General features: G+C 40.3%; 2 protein-coding genes across 3 annotated transcripts in view; one reads left to right on the top strand and one right to left on the bottom strand.

Annotated features, from left to right (window-relative positions):
- Nucleotides 1-10,329, top strand: part of TMEM181 (transmembrane protein 181) — a 33,675-nt gene extending 23,346 nt beyond the window's left edge. For both annotated transcript variants that reach the window (XM_058801097.1, XM_058801098.1), the window contains exons 10-17: nt 99-190; nt 1,251-1,308; nt 1,941-2,043; nt 2,140-2,191; nt 2,777-2,859; nt 3,932-4,021; nt 5,625-5,691; nt 6,585-10,329. In XM_058801097.1, coding sequence (XP_058657080.1) covers nt 99-190; nt 1,251-1,308; nt 1,941-2,043; nt 2,140-2,191; nt 2,777-2,859; nt 3,932-4,021; nt 5,625-5,691; nt 6,585-6,663 — 624 coding nt within the window. In that variant the 3' untranslated portion in view covers nt 6,664-10,329. The remainder of the gene's footprint in view (nt 1-98; nt 191-1,250; nt 1,309-1,940; nt 2,044-2,139; nt 2,192-2,776; nt 2,860-3,931; nt 4,022-5,624; nt 5,692-6,584) is intronic.
- A 2,948-nt stretch (nt 10,330-13,277) lies between these two features.
- On the bottom strand, nt 13,278-18,340 carry DYNLT1 (dynein light chain Tctex-type 1). Its single transcript, XM_058802303.1, has 5 exons — nt 18,238-18,340; nt 15,540-15,581; nt 14,252-14,375; nt 13,956-14,033; nt 13,278-13,659 (listed from the first exon to the last, which is right to left on the bottom strand). Exons 1-5 carry the CDS (start codon nt 18,262-18,264, stop codon nt 13,589-13,591), a joined length of 342 nt encoding a protein of 113 aa, XP_058658286.1. The 5' UTR covers nt 18,265-18,340; the 3' UTR covers nt 13,278-13,588.
- Between the last annotated feature and the right edge of the window lie 1,098 nt (nt 18,341-19,438).

Here is a 19,438-nt window from a genome sequence, read left to right as displayed (position 1 = left end):
TGAGTGAAACAAAGATGACAGTTATTTTACTTTGTAAAGAACAAATAAAATCTGAAGTATGGGTTCACACTTTCACCACACTCTTGTTTTCTTGACAGGGGGAAAGGAAGTGCTTGACTTTCTATCTGCCCAAATTCTTTATTGTTGGACTGTTGTGGCTGGCCTCTGTTACACTGGGAATATGGCAAACGTGAGTAATTTCAAATGTATTGTGCAATATGAGCTGAGAGTGTTCAAGAATGAGAATACTGTGTGTACCTGGTGTATCTGTTTCTTAATGCTCAGATTGTGATACAGGAATGGAGTTCAAATTCTTCATCTTTCTGTTCTGCAAATTGTGACTGATTTGAAAACAGTTCTCCTACTACTAGGACAACCTAGTAGTAAATAATTTCATAAATCTGAGTGTGATGTAGAAATCATTCTACTTTGTCAGTATGTTATGGCTCCCTACAAGAATCACTCTAGTGGTATGGCTCAATTAGCATTTGTAGCTAATTGAGTAGCTGAAGCAACAGTTTCTCTGTGGCTAATTATGACATAGTTTGACCAGACTTTCTTGGCTATTAAACCTGCACAACTGGTACTGACATGGCTTAGTGAAGCTGTGCTGTCTTTGCTCAGAACTCTATTATTTTGCTTGGTTTAGTGGTTCTCCCTTTTTTCCAGTTTGTTGTGTTAAAGGTGTCACTCTTCCCCACCCAGAAAACTTCATCCATTTTAGTACATTTGTAGTTTTATACTGTTTTAGTTTCAGGTGTTTGTCCCTTATTTTATCTCTCAGAAGAAAGATACCTTCTAACCTTCTCCTTGCCGTTGTGCATTACTGAAAGCAGTGCAGTTGCAGGAAATGCTCATGCTATTAGTAAAATTGCTATGAAGGAAGGCCTCATGCCACAATTTTCTAAGGGTAAAATGTAGACACTGAATCATGAAGACTTGTAGAAATCCTGAAGGCTTGTAGGAATTTACGTGCTACACATTTTCTAAAAAACAAGTGGGGAGATTAGACATGATCCAAATTTAAATCCTCCATATTTCTTCAAATTTAGTTTGCTGTATATGGTATTGTCATGACTCCATTAGAATTAATGGCATTGTACCAACTTACACAGCCAAACCTTTTTGTTATAAGCTGTACATAGTAACCTTAAACCTTTTCTTTGTGAGTTGGTTCTTGGTCAGCATGTCTTTTTAACTTTGGAATTGTGCATTTTTAATACCACTTTTTAATTTTGAATCTTTTCTAGCGTGAATGAAGTACATGACCCTACATATCAATACAGGGTTGACACAGGTAATTTCCAGGTAAGTCAAAAATTACTTCTTGCTGTCCAATTGTCAGGTACACTTAGGCAATATGAGGAGATACAGGCCTGTTCTTTTATAAAAATGTATAACACAGTTTAAAAAACAGAAAATGCTGGTCAGACAGTCTTATTCTGACTAGAATACTTTAGTTTTTGCTTTAAATCATGCATACACCATATTGATATCAGTCCCATTGAGAAAAGTAAATTGTCTTGCAAATCTGGAGACTAAAATTGAAAGAAAAAATTTTTAGTCTATTGTTCAGTTTTGTACATCTTAACTCCCGCCAAGGTTTCCATCCCTAGTACATTTCAGACTTTATTGTTGTAAAGGGAGATTTGATGTACATGGGTCCTTGTATTGTTCTTGGGAGCTGTGTTTTTAGAGAATTATTGAGATTCAGCCAACACTGAACTCAGTTAACAAAATCCTGGTTTTTATTAAGCATCCTTTCTTTACATTCCCCAAAAACCTCCCTGAATGTATCACCATCCTTGTTTCATGAACCTACTTTCCCTGAATAAATGTACCATTCTGTGTTGTGCTTTTGGGAACTAATTATTTCTGTTGACAGAAGAAGGAATAGATGAAGTCTTATTAAATAATAAAGCCTAACACTTTCCTTATAGGGAATGAAAATCTTCTTCCTTGTGGTGGCAACCACATACATTCTCTACCTTTTGTTCCTGATAGTGAGGGCATGCTCAGAACTCCGAAACATGCCTTATGTTGGTAAGGAATACTTCTTCTGATTCTTCCCAAACAGGCTTGCTTCTCCTAGATATAGGTGTAAATTCCCTGATAACAACTTTTCTCAATCTTTTTCAGATCTCAGGTTAAAATTCTTGACTGCATTAACCTTTGTAGTGCTTGTTATTAGGTAAGGCTTTTCAAAGTACATTTGTCAGTACTCACTTTTTTAACCTTTTTTTCAGGGTTTTGAATACAGTTTGTTGTAATAAGTTAGTTAATGAAACTGAAGAATGCCTTTTAATATTATGTGATGGCCATAATTTCTTAATTTTTTAACCCTTCTGAGGATTTTGAGCTAAGTTTATATTATTTTGATTACCATGGCAGTGCACAAGATTTAGAAGTTCACTTGGCAGAGCTCTTCTGGAGCTTTGTAGGCTTCACTTAGTCAAAGCAGAAGTTTACTGTTAATTTCTTACATTACTGTTAATATCTGTTTTCCCTACACCAAGCTGTTATTTCAAATAGCTGTTGACTATTGGATTGTCTGTAGTGGATGAAATCTGAGGATTTCTGCTTTTCTCAGCTGAATGCTAACTGTTAATCACAAAGGAATCATTCTTAATTTAGAACTAGCTAAACAAATGTATCTTAAAAGAAGTGATCTGCATGTTAACATAATTACTCTCTGGTATACTTTTCTATAAACCTACTATTTCAATTTTGCAGCCTAAGGACACAGTACCTATATGCTTTATTTTTTTCCCCACAGCATTGTTATACTCTACCTACGCTTTGGAGCACAAGTTCTACAGGACAACTTTGTTGCTGAGCTGTCAACTCATTATCAGAACTATATCCTTGTGTTGTGATAGTGCTCAAGTAGGAATGTTAATCTGTTTTCATGCAGAAGGTGCTTTAAAATTATGTACCTAGGACTGAGACCTTTGACTTCTAGGTGGACTCTTGTAGTTGAGTCTGTTTTGTTTAGGATTTCCTGTCAGCATTTTGCCATGGCTCTTGTAAAAGTTGTCTCAGTCTAGTGTGTCCACATGACATGCATCACAACTGCTCGTGATACTCTCCAAGAGGAATGAAGTCTTAGATATGCATACCTTATGCATATCTAACTAATTTTAATGAGATACTATGTCAGATTTGGCTGTGTTTGCTGCCTCAGTTGTTTGCTCTATACTTACCAGTTGTCATGGAGCATATTAAAATATGAGAAATTAATAGTTTTGATGTCAGTGAAAATACATTTGTGTATTGGTCCAAGTCTACATGTGATACAGGTCACAACAGAGAATTCAGGTGGCTTGGGAAGGACTGTTTCTGGTGTCTGTTGCCAGCAGGACTGTGACCTGTATTCCTGGCCCTGAACCATGAGATACTTGCTCTGTATGACTGCAGCTGCTCTGATTGCTGATTAGCTTAGATATGAATTGGGAGGTAGGAGAAAACAATATATAAAACCTTTAGTATTCACCTAAAACAACGGCAAGGAACCATCTTCAGACTTGTATCCAAATGTAGTTCCCTTCTTCATCAGTGTGCCAAGGAAGAACTTTTTGAAAAATAAACCAAACTAAACCCACCTGAACACCCAACTTACTCTGCTTTCTTTCAGCATTCAAGCAGAACTATTTGATTGACCATACACTCCACTGCTCAAGAGCAGACTGTGCCACCCCAAATGTTACTTGTGTTAAAGCTTTGTTTTCAATGGGAGCTTTACCTTGAGATAGGTTGAGTACATTAGTTGTTATTGAATTTAAAACATGCAGTTTTATTTCGCCACTCATGCTCACAAACTAGAGTAAGGTAAACATTCTTTCCATTGAAACAGCCTGTGTATGGGTTGGGTCTTGTTTCCAAAGTTAATATGTATGGAACTATATTGAGCAATATCCTTAACACTTAGTACCAGCAGAATTCTTATCATTTTATGGGTTATTGAACTTTTATCTCTACACATTAGCCTTTGTGTATTCCCCCTCGAAGAATGCACTATATGGTAAGTGTGAGCCATTGTCTGGCAGCCTGCATGACAAGAGCTGCCATATTAGCAGATGCTGTGCAATGCCTTTGGATTCTGGTTGTCTCATTACTGTTCTGGTTTGCTGTGAGTTAACATAAGCAGAAGCTGCACTCACTGCTCCTGAGCAAATAGTGTTGGAAATATGAAGTAACACATAAAATGTAATCAGCTGATTAGCTGGGCTTGAATTCTTGTGCACTTAGCTCAAGTTTACGGTCACTATGATGTTTGCATGTGATGCACCAACCTTTGAGGTGACTCACAGAGAGCCCTTAAGGAACAACATCACTTCATTTGTACTTTGTTCTAACAAAAATTAATACATGCATGCTGGCGAACTGGACTGTGAAATCCAAGTGCTGTTGGAAAAGTAGGAGTGAAACTGATCTCTAATACAGGAGAAATTTTGGAGAACTTGCTATGGGGAGGGCTGCACAGGGCCCATGTAAGGAGGGACAAAGGATTGAGTCAGTGGCAATTCTGGTTTTGCATTGTGATATAAAGGATACAGTCTGACTTACATGATGATTATAAAGCATTTCCCTCACCAAAAGATAAAGATCATTAAATAAATATTTTTGCTGAGTATATTCTCTGCTTTAAGCATTCTGTTCAAGGTACAGAACGACAGAAAGAGCCCAGGTTGGAAGAGACCTGGAAAGATGATGTGGCCCAACCTTTCATGGGAAAGGAGGCCTGAGATTGTCTAGCAACCTGTCCAGTCGTATTGTGTATGCTGAGAGCATGCAGGGGGAAGGCACTAAATAGTGGAGCTTGTTCTTTCTCTAATTTAGAGTTGAGATGGACAAAACTGTTCCAGAAAATGCTATTTTTCCATCCAGAATGGAAAAAGAACTGACTGGATGCAGATAAAGCACCCAAAGATAAAGCACCCCTTCTGCTGGGTTGCAGAACTATTTGTTTGTGGACAGCAGAAGGTAAAATGCCAGGAAAAAGTTGCTATGGCAAATTGCTAGATCGAATTTTACTTGCATATAACTATGAACTGCAGCTAAGCAGCACAGATTATGCAAGAAATTAAGCTCTTAAGCTAGAGGGACTTGTCATAAATAGCAATTGGAAGGTGTGTGCTTCTTTTCATCTCACCATAAAGCTGCAAGTTGTTCCTTCATCTCTTTCAAGGATAGAGAATAACTGGATAATCACTGACTTGCAGTCAAGGGATTCCAGCTTTGGTCTACTGTATTTTTAGCTTAGAAATTAATCAAGAGGTCTGTGCTTTTTAAATGCATATGAAATTTTGATTAAGAATAATCAATTTATGTGCAGGTTGAAATATGACATCGGAAATTGCACAGGGGAGGAAATGAACAGACAACATAGAGAATATTTATCTAAAAATGAGATAATTATGTTATCTCTTTAACCCTTAAGAGCACTACAATTATGTGGCTGAAGGGTAGTGAATTTAAAGGAGAGAATTCCTGTTTGATGTAGTTTTGTTGAACTGTGGTTGTGACTGCCTTGGAAGTTGTTGTGTCTGTTGCTACAGTGTTGAGTTAGCACTACAGTCATGTTTATTTAACACACTAAATTAACCCTTATTTGTGTTTTTCAGAATCACAGTTGAAAGACAATCCTGCTTTTTCTATGCTGAATGATTCAGATGACGATGTGATTTATGGGTAAGATTAAAAAATACCTGTGGAGAATTACTTCTGGTGTGTTATTTTTGTAATATTCTTTTACATATTAATTAAGTGAAGGGTTTGTTATTGAAGTTTTCTGCCTAAAGAATAGAAGTATAGCCTTTTCTGAAACAGAAATACAATGAGAATGCATGTTTTTTTCTTTTTCTTGGTTTCTAAAAGGGATTGCCATGGCACTGAAACAAACAGGTAAGAAGGTATTATGATGCTGGTAGCTCATGGAGTGAATGCAGTAAGAGCTGTGAAGGGAAAGGGCTTCCTTTTTACATTGGGAAGGACTGCAGGAGTCAGATGGAATTAGCAAAGAGCCATCTCATAGGTAAATGCTCAGGCAAGGAGAGTGGTGCTTTTTAAGTCTCCAGCACTTGCTGAATGAAGAATAATCAAGTCTAGCAAAACTTCCTTGACTTGGATGATTTTATGTGATATGAGAATTACAGTAGCACTTGAGACCCATCCCAATCAGGTGTCCTGTGTTGACACTGAAATACACCCGTGATGTTTTCACCTCTTACCAAAGACGTTGAAGTGGCTGGAACAGTGAGGATGGGACCAACACTGCAGTAACCTGAACAAGTTCATGCTGGGATAGCTTGCCTTTGGTTAGTTAGATGAGTAGTGGTAGTGCCAGCTTGCTTCTTGCTGTTCTGTGTGAAAAATGGCTTTCACTGGAATAACTTTTACTGTGCATCATCCTCTGGAGGAAAATCATGTGCTGTTCATAGCTCCCACAAGGAAGAAAAACAGATACCAGCTTCTTACCCAAGTAACAGTTTTATGCCTCAATGTAGTTTAGAACTTTCCTCTTTATTTTCAACTTCCTATCTGAACACCATGTTCAGAAGTTACAACACGTGTCTGTTTCACAGGAGTGACTATGAAGAGATGCCTCTTCAGAATGGCCAAGCTATTAGAGCCAAGTATAAAGAAGAGTCTGACAGTGATTGATTGACTGATTTCAGTGCAGACAGACTTGTGCATCTGGAGTACAGCCAGTTCTGAAGTTTTCCTAGGTGGACAACTTCTTTGGGTTCCTACAGTTTGCTGTCACCTGAACCCCAACTCCCAGGAAGGACATTCTGCTTCTATTTCTGTTTACAAGGATAAAACTGAGAAAACAAATGATGGAAATGGTTGTGGTGAAAACTGAAGAAACCAAAATTTGTATATGTCTTATAAAATGCCTAATAGCAAGATGTCTGTGGACTAAAATCTTCATCTGTTTCTGTTTTAAAGTCTCACAGATTGTATACTGAGTTTCAAATTGCTTCCTTGCTGCTCGGTTTTGGTTTGCTTGGTTTTTTTGTTGTTGTTGTTTTTCTTTTTTGTTGTTGTTGTTTTTTCTCTTTAGGATGATGTACAGCCTACTGCCATCCATCTGTTGCATTTTGCATTAGCTGTTTTGTATACTGTCCGCCGTGGTATGAAGTGCCTCATTTCCCTTTCAATTTTCTACCTTAGCCTTTTGAGCTGGAGGCAGTGAATTCAGTGTCTTGGGTTTTTTTAATCAGTGCAAGAAGACACAAGTTTTCTATTCTTCCTTCAAATAGGTGATATAGACTTAAGGCCATTTTAAAAATACATTTCAGTAAGTTTACCAGATCTATAAGTAGAAGATAGGGGCAAATAGGCAAGTTGTAGTGAGCTGAGCCAAAATAATCTCAGTGGTGCAAAATTATTTGTATAATTATGTGTTTCATGACATGCTTTACTGCCACAGCAGAAGTGTCTGTGTTGGTTTTTTTAAACAGCCCTTTCCAATGGAATGAATTATTTCAGCCACAACAAATCTCAGAGGGAAGCCAGTACTGGCTTTTTACTGGTCTTCCTGTATGCTGGAGGAGATTGTTACTTGCAGAGAATAGAGTATGAAAGTTTTCTAAGGAATTACAGTTTCAAATTTCCAAACATTTCATTTTTAGAGTTTTTTTTTCCTGAATCAGTTTTCCCTTAAGTTGTATTTCTAGATAGTTACTCTACATGCTAGGAACAGTTGTAGTTGCTCATGTATTGAACGTGCCTCAGAGTCAGCTTGTGAGCATGTTCTGTGCACAGTTCAGCTGCTTTGTCATACCAGTCGCCACCTGTATGATGGGAACTCTTACTAGCACATGTTGTGATTATCTGTATTCCAGTCTGTGCTGGAACAAAGTTGTATGGGAATTAAATATTCCTTGTACAATGCTGCTGCTTCTCTATTTAGAAGTTGGTTTTACACCATTGTTTGGTTCTTTATTTAAGATGTTTGTTTGTAACTACTTTTGTTTTCAGATACTTGAGTTTCTAAAAGTATCTCCTTTTTTCATGTACTCACAATAGAGATTTACTCTTGTAAATTTCTCATGCCCCGCTGCTTTAGAAGATTCCCAAAAGCACTGTTAATCTACTGCATTATGGTGCTGGGTTGCACTAGGGAATTGTGTTCATCATTAAAGCAGTTTAAGCAGAATAGTGCAATGAAGTCCTGCTAGACTTGCTGAGTCACACTGGGGAAAAAGGAGATTTGTTCTGCTTTAATGCAACAACTGCTCTAGACCGTGCCCACTGCAGTGACCTTCTGGTGGCTGTTCAGGATCATGAAGGGGAGGCTGCATAAGGCAGCAACTCACTCAGAGAGGACCAAAGGAGCTCCAGCTTCATGTGGTTGTGCCCTTGCTGTCATAGAATAGTTCAGATTAAATCAGTGCTCTGCTAAAGATGTGTCCTGAGACTGTGCGTGTGAGAGAGAGAGGGAAAACTATCTAAAATTATATGGAGCTGTGAAATTTTTGGGGAGTACCTGAAATTAAAACCTTTTTGTGCCAGGGATCATTTCTTTGTTGGAAGCCAAAGCACTGCTGTATGGCTAAAGCAAGGAAATTGCTGGGGAGGAAGGGCAGGTTTTTCCCTTTACCTTCTTAGTCGGTATTACTTTAGAAGAACATTTAGGAAAACACTAAAGAAGTAATTCAAGTTAGTGGTGGTTTTCTTTCCAGAAAGTAAAAGGTACCTTCAGCACTTCTTTTAAGCCTGTTTTGAAAGGGTATGGGAGATGCTCTGAATCCTAAAATTGTAGAGTCCATTCTCATTTTTACTGTTTTTGAGATAACTCTCCCTATTTGAATGTGCAGAATCAGACTTGGCAACCAATTTGGCATTGTTTACATAAGCCAAATCCTTTCAAGTTCCATTGGAGTAACAGTGAGTACAGGAAGTAGGTTTTCAAAAACTGATATTTACATGATTCTTATATACTCAGATATTTTTCCTCTGATATTTTTTAATTCTTGACCAATGTGCAAAGTACACCAGTGTTTCTTCTCAGTCTGCACTGGTTGTTACAGTTAACTCAAATAGTGTTATGCCTTGAGATTTCATTAACTAAAAACATATTTTAATCTAACTTGGAGATTATTTTTTTAAGCTGTTTTCAACCCATTTCTCCTGCTGTTTTGTTTCACTTCACTACATCACTATATTCAAAGTAGAAATAGAAAAACTAAGATTGGGAAATGTGTACTTGAAGTATCTCACTATGAAAATAGTAGAAAATAATTTCTGTGATCATTTTTAGAGATTATATTTAAGCAGTGTTTGCCATGCAAAATAGCTTTCTGTTTTGGAAGTGCTACAGTGTTATGGTAGCTTGGTTGAATCATTGTTGCATCAAATTTAATATACAGTAAGATGCCAAAAGCAGTGAAGCAGATGAGGAACTGATTTTGCTAGCAAGACTCCTCTTATTTCCATGATTGGACACCAGACAGTATTTGAAGAATATTCCAATATGGGTTGTAAACAGCTTGGGAGTAGGTGGCATAAATTCACCTTCTGAGTAAAGTATTGAAATCTAAGGGTCAAACAGAAGAACTCTTTTTAAGAAGCTAGCCTGGCTTTCCTTTTATTACTGCTAAAGTAGTTATTTGCATCACTACTGCAGCTGTACAAAACAAGAAATATACACAGGAAGGCCCCACAGCACACAGTGATCCTGGCTCTAAGGGAGACATCATCCATTAATTACTGCAAGACTTCCACCTACACAGTGATTACAAGGGACTTCTAAGAAATCAATAATTGAGTGCAAGCCAGTCATACCAACTACTTTCTGTAGTATTTGCTTTACAAATACAGTTGGTGTTGAAATTGGTGGAAACTTTCCTAGGAGTGGCCAAGAGGCAGCCAGGGCTTAACACCAGTGAGCAACAGCTTGTGCATTGGATCTGTGGTACCAGTACTGGGGAGAACAGTTCCAGCTAGGAAAGACTTCAATCTGTAGTCTTTCTCTGAGCCAAACATTTCATCCATAGTCACCTGATTTCCCCACCCATTTCCTTTTGCTTATGCCAGTAATAACTTCTGCATTACTGTAAAACTTTTTTTAGGAGTTTGTAAATATGTAAAATGAAAATACGGAAAAATTGTATACCAAAATGGTATAAAAATGTGTAAGATAAATGCTCTGTTTAATGAGAAGCTGTAATTAAATGCTGCTTTGAGAAAGTGTGCATGAGGACATGTTAAATATTCTGTGTATCTGTAAGTTGTGCTAATAACAGCAAATTATCCATTTATGTTGTAAAACTTCATGCTAATGTGGAATATGAAGGAAAGCGGAATATTTTACTTCAAGGAAGTTTCTTGGAAGACTTTATGTGCATAATCATTGTTAAATATGTTCATAATAAAGTTTTATATCTTTATATTGTATCCTAGGTTTATTTTCCTTCTACTGAATTTTAGTTTCCTTCTCATAAACTGTTTTCATGCCTTATACATATTTTAAGTTTATATGCATTTTAATGCATATTTAAGCTTGGTTAATTGCATAATGATGGGATCCAAGAAGCTGTGTTATTGCAGATGTTTTGTATTGTTTTTTTTTGGGGGGGCAGTTTATTACCTTGTCCAGAGTTGAAGGTGGAAGGACAGGTTGCTAAGTTTTTTTAATACACCAGCCAGGTTACATAAGGGACCGAGCATTTTCAAATGGCTTCACAGTGGCTTTGCAAAGCCTGCTGTGGCCATGCTGGCAGTGAGAATTCTCCTGGTGGATGTTAATAGCAGTCATAAAAAACAGGTTTAGAGAGTGAAGATGCTGATGTATTCATCAACTTCTTACAGCTCTGTCTTCCAGAAATCTGCTCATAGCACATCACCTGCTATTTGGGGTAATGCTGTTTGCATTTCTTGTATCAACTCGAGGGGAGACTGAAATCTGTGCTGAACAAAATGGCCACAAACTTCCCTGTGTAAATGGATATGCAGCTTACTCCTGGCTGTAGTATCAGAGAGGGCAGTGCTCTTTTAGCAGCAGCAGTTTATCCTGGAGCCATTTCCTTAGGTTTTAGTTACCACAGGTCAGACTCCTCTGTGGCAGCAACAGTAAAAGGCTTCCCCCTTCCTCCTCCTCCTCCCCTGCAGACTGGCACTGCCATGCCCCCCATTTCTGTAGCTGTAATCATATGAAGAGCCACGGCAATAAGCAAGTGACTGCAGAGACTGACTGTGTAATTACCTTGAATGCTCCATTCACAGTTTGGGTTTATTTTTTTTAAGGCAAATTAATTACCTAGAGCCAGGACTCTGCCAGCTTATCACCCAAATGCTTTACTTTGGCTGGGAAAAGTGCTTAAAACTAAGGAAATGAAAATTTAAAAATCAGTTACTGCAGAACACCAAAACATGCAATTTTAAAGAAGAGCACTGTTTGAATCATGGGAGTGGAAACCAACACCCAAAAATCCACAGCCTCTAACCCCCTTCCTGTATCCTAGAACTTACATTGGAAGTACTGATTATTGCTCACATTTAAAACCATCTATAAAACTGTATCTGCCTTTCTGTAATGCATCTCCTGTTTTAATGCAACAGGGGTTTCTCCTCCCATGCAGCCTTTACACTGACAGGCATCTCAAACATTTGTTGGGGTTTTTTTGCAGCTCAGCATATGCATGAACCAAAAAGCACCAAAAGCTCAAGGGATTTGCTATTCTTAACATGAACAAAGGACAAGGAACGTCTGGATGACCAAGAAGCAAATAAAAACTCAAAGTGCACAAAACTGTTTCTTTTAAGTGTAAAGAAATAGTTCAGTAGGTACTACACTGCCAGCATCATTCTGGCATGATGGAAAGGAGAAAAAGTATCTAAGCATCCAGATGAAAAACATCCTTAGCAACTCAAGAGAGCAAAGATTTATGCTTTTCATAACAAGTTTCTCTCTGACCCTGATGACTGTTTTAGGCATGTTATTCTATCTGCTTTTAATATTTTCTTTTTACAGGTGTTGTATCATTTCTGACTGAAGACTGGATCTGTACTAAAGCTCTCTTACAGCAATGTAAGGGATGTGCTCCTCAGGCTAAGGTATATACATACACACTGTGTACAGCCTGTAGCACTCACTAGACATATGTGAACAGAATGAAGTGGCTTGTCATGAAGGAGATGCTTTTACAGAGCTGTCAGCAGAATGGAATGTCAGCAGAAATACAGAAGCCTTACAGCTCTATTAGATGTCTCATACACCAAGCTGCTGATACATACGCCTGTTTTGTTCTTCTGACAGCAGATATGGATTGGGAGGAAGAGTCAAAACCTTGCCTAGCACAGGGCTTTCCACAGTCTGACTACACTGAGCAGAGTTAGCACAGAGCACATAACACTATGGCAAACAAATCCTCTCCTGCCATTTGAATTTGTAGTATTACATCTCTCCAGACTGTGGAATCACTGCTGTATTAGCAACCATCTCTCTCTTGAACAGCTCTAGCTGAGAGCCAGATTCTGAACTCATTAGACAGGGCTTCCTACAAAGAAGCAAATCACAGATTGCTCAAACTGACTCCAGCCCAGAGATGCTCTCCCACATGGCTCTGTAACTCTTTCAGCTTCATTAGCAGTGAGCTACTGCTTGCAGAAGCAGCACAGCTGTTGGTACAGGTTTTCTGAAGTTCATAGTATGCTCCCATTTCTTTAATTAGCTGACAAAACATTACCCAAGCCTATGCTGAACACTTATTTACTTGTTATTCTTCTGCAACTTTACTCTAGAAGGAAGAAGACTTACTTACATGTCATTTAGTCACATCACCTCAAGGCAGCTTTTTCCCCTTTCAGAAAGGATCACATTTCATCAGCTACCAGAACTCATCACCCTCACTATCAGCAAAATTGACAGGGCCTGTAGCAAGTCTGTTCAAGACCTACTTAACACATGTAACTGACTGCAGAAGTGAATGATTACCCAGGTACAGCTTGCTGAGCACTTCCAGAATGGGAAAAAATTTCTTACCTGTCTTTGTTCAATGAAGGTAGTTCTTGTTCCATGCTCTAAATACCATACAAAAAGATTAAACAGGTCCCAAAAATGCCAAGTTACTTTTTGATAAACATAATCTAATTTTCTTGCAAATTTGTCGTGACTTTGGCAAAATTATGAAAGTGCTTTGCACTGCAGTATTTACCTTGACTATCTTGAAGAGAATTGAAAAAACTGAAACCTTTTCCCCCAATAACAAAAGATCTAAGTTTAAATGAATCACACCAATGGTTATGAATTTCAATAATTTAATGCTAACCAAAAGTACAAAGTTGAAAGTCAGTGTCTCATTTATATTGGTCTAAGAAAAGAAATGTAGAGAAAGTGTTTATACTGCAGCAGATTTCAGTATTAGCACCTTGAAGAGAAGATTTTAAGTGATAAAAAAGTATAGAAAACACTTGTATGGTACTAGGTACAAACATAAAACAGGTAACAGCATGTTTTCAAATTTCTACCTTTGAAGAAAAGTTACTAAAAAAATGCCTTAAAAACAATTTCAGGTATTCACAGTTTGAGTGGAGATGGAATCAAGTGCTGGAATAGAAAAGAGAAGAATGAACAAGGCAATTATAATGCAAGTCCAAAGGCACTGACAATACAGTACATGGTCTTATTCTCCCATCTCACAGTGCAGGTTCCTGCAAATACAAAAATAAGGGTTTCAGAAACAGAAGGAAGTTGAAGTGATTACATGCATGCCCCTATATGCATTTTTATACTTGTTTCCTTTCAGAATCTTAATAACAAACCTTTCACAACAGCTAAGCATTTCATATACAGCCCAGTTACCATCACAGCCAAATGGAAAAAGTACCCAACAGTATGCTATTACTCCAAAACTACACACTTGGGGTGGGGGGGAAGTGTGCTGCCTAGTCTTAAAGAGACTGGCATTAAGCTGCTAGTTGGAAAATCCAACAGTTGTTTTCCTCACCATCACTGGAGTTGTCCCAGAAGCAAGAGCTTGCTGTATGTAGCCCAGCACCATTCTTTTGCATAATCACACAGGTTACTGTTAGTGAAGTAGAGTAGAGAAGTTTTGATTAATTTCTCACACACATTAATTACATTTAGCTCCATTTTTGCTCAGCTCAGCACACACATACACAAGCAAACATGCATGCTTGTGAGCAGTTTACAGACAAGGCTCTTCCTAAGATCTTCCCCCACCCCTGCCTACATGTGCATGTGACTGTGCCAGCTTTCAGAGAAAAGGGAAGCCGAGCTCACCGATGTACTTGAAGGGCTTCCCCAGCTTTGTGAGCTGGCTCAGGGTTTGTTCCACCACGCTCGTTGTCCACTGGTTCACTTTGCTGTGCTGGTAGGCGTTGCCGCCGATAGCGCCCTCTATGGCCTGCGGGGGACAAGCAGGTGAGGGAGCTGCACCGCTGTCAACTGCCAGGCACACATTGACCCTTCCCAACATGGACCCATATCCACAGAAAAATCACAAATACTGCTGCTCCACACTGGCTCTTGGAAGTGTTTTCAATTATTTAATACATGCAGGTCAGAGTCTGAGCCAGGCATAGGAGAAGTCATCATAGATCCCACACTCTGTTCATTTTGTGATATTTAATATTATTTGTGAAGTCCCACAGCCATAGTTATGAAAAAAACCCTACATTTAAACAGTCCTGAAGAGAATTTAAAAAGGCACAGTTCATTCACACATATTCTTCTATGGAAATTAATTCCAGTTTTAGAGCAGAATCATTTTTGGGAAACAAACCCCCAGACTAAAACAGAAGACCCATATAGTTGCTGGTTACTAACAGAGCATAAGCCTCCAGCCAAATAATCCATTTTACTTATGAGGATAGTTCCCCTTTTAAGATATAAATAAAAGTACACTATACCTACATGTTTTTCATTGGCACATTTTTTCATCACAGAGATTATTTCAAAAATAACCATAAACTGAATTCAGAAGAGACAGGAGTATGTATTAAAGCATGTGTATTCAATTTACAGAGTTTGACCAAAATAGTTATTTCACAACAACAAAAAGACTGCACTAGTCTACAAGAGGAATTTCAAATCCTGCTAGAAATTTTCTAGACAGAAAATTCATGTTTCTTAGCAACAAGAATTGTTCAATCATTCCAAACAAACAATTCACTTTGGAGAAAAGCATCTTGAAAGAACACAGTAACACGCATATGCAGACAGTCTACAAAAAACTCCTCTATTTTACTAAAACATAAAATCTATTTCTACAGTGTTTAACATAAGACATCCCCCTAGAAATTCTAATAGGAGTGCACTGCAACCAGAGAGGAGTGTATGAAATTACTTTAAATGTCTCTTGGATTTGTAACATATATCACAGCTAAAGCTTGGTATCATTTCCACTGAGGTCCATACACCGGTTAAATCCACAGTTACCTGCACTTTGACAGCAACCTATCCAGAAATCTATTATATATCAGTTATCACATTTTACTGAATGCCTTTTAGTACACATCATACAACATATCAAATTTCCACACCAAAAAAGTGAAAATGTTTAAATTACCTCTTTAATGATGCTGCTGACTTCATCAACAAGAAAGGCAGCCTACAAAAGAGAAAGAAGAATTTTATATAATGAGGGGACACATTCTTCTGTTTATGATGTTTGAGCTCTGTTAAGAACATGCACTAGAAGTTTAATTTATCCCTGTCAGATTTCTGGCAAGTCAAAAGATACCAAGTCTGCCTTTATTTGCATATATATGTACTCTAGCTCCTTCAGCCCAGTCAAGTTCTTAGAAAAGTAATGAAAAGTAAGAGATGAACTGATATTGGCTGGCCTTTTGAGTAAAGAAAGCTTTCAAATTTTAACTTGGAGACATTTGAAAATAACAACTATGGCACTTGTGTTCACATCTATTCCCCTTTCTCCAAAGCAGTAATTAATGTCTGCACATCACAGTGGGCTCACAGAGGAACCTCAGCTGGCAGCTAAATGGAACCGACATCTCCAGGGCACCGATGTGGGCAGGATCTCAGTTCAGAGCTGAAGGAAAAACTGTCCTGACAGGCTCAGCCTAGGGTAGGAAAGCTGCTCCTTGGAAACCAAAGGGGAAATGTAGCTCACTGCACCCTCAGCCTTCAGGGAGCAGAGATTAAGCACGTGGAATCAGACAGTGAAGGCCCCAGCATTTGACTGATCTTCAGACTACCACCCATTTACACGTAGGGTTAGTGGTTTGTGTGCTCTTGTTTTATTCCCTCTGCTCCTGCTGCCTCCGTGTCAGGGGGAGAACAAGCAGCCACTCCCAGGGCCAGGGAGCAGTGACTGGGGGGACCCCGTGCTCACAGCCCACCCTGCCACTGCTGGTGTCTCACAGCTCACCTCACAAACCAGCACTAAAGAACAGCACTGAAGCCAAACTGATTGATTCCAGAGGACCCAGTGAGAATGTAAAAATGAACATAATCCATCCAACTGTTGACGGATTTTCACTGGGAGGTCAGTCAGCTTCCCCAGCTGACAGAAACAAACAACACTGTAATTCAGGATGCAGTTACACCAGTCTAGCCAGCTTCAATGACACATGATATTCAGAAAGATGAGAGAAGTTGGTCATTCCCCACGACAGAAGGAACAGCACACCCTGGGAGACAAGCTGGGCAACTCCTTTTCTGTACCCATCTAGAAGTACAATTCAACATTTGAAAAAGCTTTTATGTGCTGTGGCAAATTGTTTTTTATTTTCAGCTTCTTGACTTGCATTTAATTTGAACACGCCTCATTTATTTTCATGGTATACTGCATTTTACAGGTGCACCAGTGTATTTAACCAAGTAAGAGCTACAATTATCAAAAAACACTCTCTCCCACAGAGCTTAAGAATATGCATGGCAGACATGCTATGCTGGCAGACATGAAGACTGCTGTCAAGCAAGATGATAAACCACATACAGTTTTCTTCTTCACAAAATCTGCTTAGGAATGCCAGAGTGAGTACAAACATGGTTCACACCAAAGTAAAATTACTTAAATCCAACCCAAGTTCTCAAAGGTATTCTGAAATCTAATTTGTACTGAAACAATAGAGAGATCTGAGAATTCACTTCTAGGGCTGATGTCACTTTTCAACCATCTTCCTTTCTTGGAATGACAAAAATGAACATAAATTTCTGATATCCAGATTTGGGATATATGTGCTGTAACTGGACTATGAAATAACACAACACTACCCGTTTTATAATTATGTCATCTTTTAATAAGAAAATTTTAATAATAAAATATTTCCTTATGTCATCTTTTAATAAGATGACATAAAAAATTTTGTATTAAAAAATGAGGAAAGAATCGGTTACTTTGCAGTTTCCCTGCCCTACCTCCCTGGCACAAAGCAAGCAGCCAATGTTTCCAACACCTTGTTTAAAAAGGGTGCTCCCAAGCAACACATGCAAACTGCAGAGCAGTACTACAGCCTATAATAATTCTGGAGACCTTTTTGAAAATAGCTGTAAGAATTATGTTCAAGTATGTTAATTATATATTGAAAAAAAACCCAGTCTGTGACTGTAACACAGGCCAGGCCCTGGACGAGGCTTTTAGAACAGGACAAGCCTGACACACCTCGCCCCTCTCGCTGCTTCGCTATTGTGTCACACCGCGGCTGTTTGATAGTGCAGCAGCTCAGTGACACTGTCCCTCTGCAAAAGCAGCACGGGCTGCTTCCTCCTTAGCGGGGGGACATCGGGGGGTCATTTGGCATGATAATAGATTGAGACCCTTGATTTATCCCACTCGGTATCTTGTGAATGAGCCCCATCAGTGTGCCCGTAACACGCACACGAGAGGTTGGACTCCTGTTTCCGCACAGAAACAGCCTGCTCGAGTTCTGCCCCGGCCCAAACAGCACCGGCCGCCCTCCCAGCACGGCGCTCGGCAGCTCCTGCGGGGCCAGCCCGAGGCCACCACACCCCTCACGCCTTTCCCCCGAGGGACCGCAGCAGCAGGGGTAGAAGCCGGAGTGGAGGAGCCCAGTGAACACCCGGACAGGGACTGCTCCCGGGGGCCGCAGAACAAAGGCCGGGCCCGTCTGCCGCCGGTGCCGGGACACGCGGCTCCACCCTGGGGGAGGGCGACAGGGATGGCGGCGGGGGATGCCGAGGGGTGGGAACCGGGGCGGACGGGCAGCGCCTGAGACCCTCCGCTGGCCCTGAAAGGAGACGCCAGACGGGAAGCTGCGCTCCGCCTGCTCCCCATGCCGTACCTCCTCTGCCGCCTGGAACTCGTCCATCTTCCCGGCAGAACCCCTCACGCCGCCACCGACCCCGGCACCGGCACCGCCCCCGCGTCGCTGCGCCCCTCGCCGGCCGCCGCCCGCACTGCGCCTGCGCACCAGCGCCCGCCGCCGCTGGGCTCTGCCCGGCGCCCGCCAAGATGGCGCCGTTGCCACAGCGACAGCGGCCGGGAGTCGGGCGGGAGATGGCGCTCGGCGGGGCGGCTGTGGTGCTGTCACACGTCCCAGAGCCTGTGGCTGAGAGAGGAAGGGGGCCGCTGTGCTTTTCGTACCGATAGCTTGGCATTCGTGTTCAGCCATCCGAGAGGTCCTTCCCTGGGAAGTCTTTCCCTGAGTGATCCTCATCTGCTCCCCAAGGAGGAAAGGAGGATCTGCTTCTTGTTTCTGGAAACAGCTTATAAAGAAGGCCTAGGTCACAAACTGAAAAAATTAAAAAGTAGAAAAACTCTCGCTGTCTTTTAATTATATTCCCCTCCACCCTGCGCCCAGCCGGAGGGAAATGACAGGGCAGCTGTGGTGGGTATCCGACATTCGACAGGGTCAGCCCACCACAGAAGAATACCTGAATTCTTAGAGTTCTAAGCAGATCACATGATTTTTAGCAGACACAGCAAGAACCAGGAGAATGAAATTAAAGGGCACCCTTCTCACAGTTCCTGGATGTTGTGGGTGTGTGGTGTTTACAGGTTGCCCGAATCAGTGATGCTCCCAGTCCCTAAGTGCTGCTCCGGGCAGTGGGAGAGGCTGGTCAGGCTCAGAGGGGCCTGGATGAACTGCAGAATAGCCTGGATGGAGGAAGAAATAACTTACTGGGGACAAATACAAAGAGCTGTATGGAGGCTGGAATAACCAGCTCTACAAGTGCAGGTTCAACTCACTCAGTAGCTGTTCCATAGACATGTGGAGTAGGGAGGTGTTTAGGTACAATTTATCTCAATTTCTCATATGGTGCTGTTTTAAAAAATATGGGAAAAAATTTTAAAAGAGGACATAGAGCCTGGAAGCAGTATTCCTATTGCCCTCTCTGCAGTAAGGCTGCACAAGGAATACCGTGTCCAGTTTTGGGCATTGTATTTCAAGAAGGTAGAGGGAGTTACAGCTCCTGAGTGTGCTGACTGAGCAGTTTTGATCCTGTCTCCAGTCCTTTGTCAGGCTCTGCCTCCTGTTTTTC

This window comes from Ammospiza caudacuta, chromosome 3 (assembly GCF_027887145.1).
Source record: "Ammospiza caudacuta isolate bAmmCau1 chromosome 3, bAmmCau1.pri, whole genome shotgun sequence".
Lineage (NCBI taxonomy): Eukaryota > Metazoa > Chordata > Aves > Passeriformes > Passerellidae > Ammospiza > Ammospiza caudacuta.
This window is presented reverse-complemented; position numbering and strand designations above follow the sequence as displayed.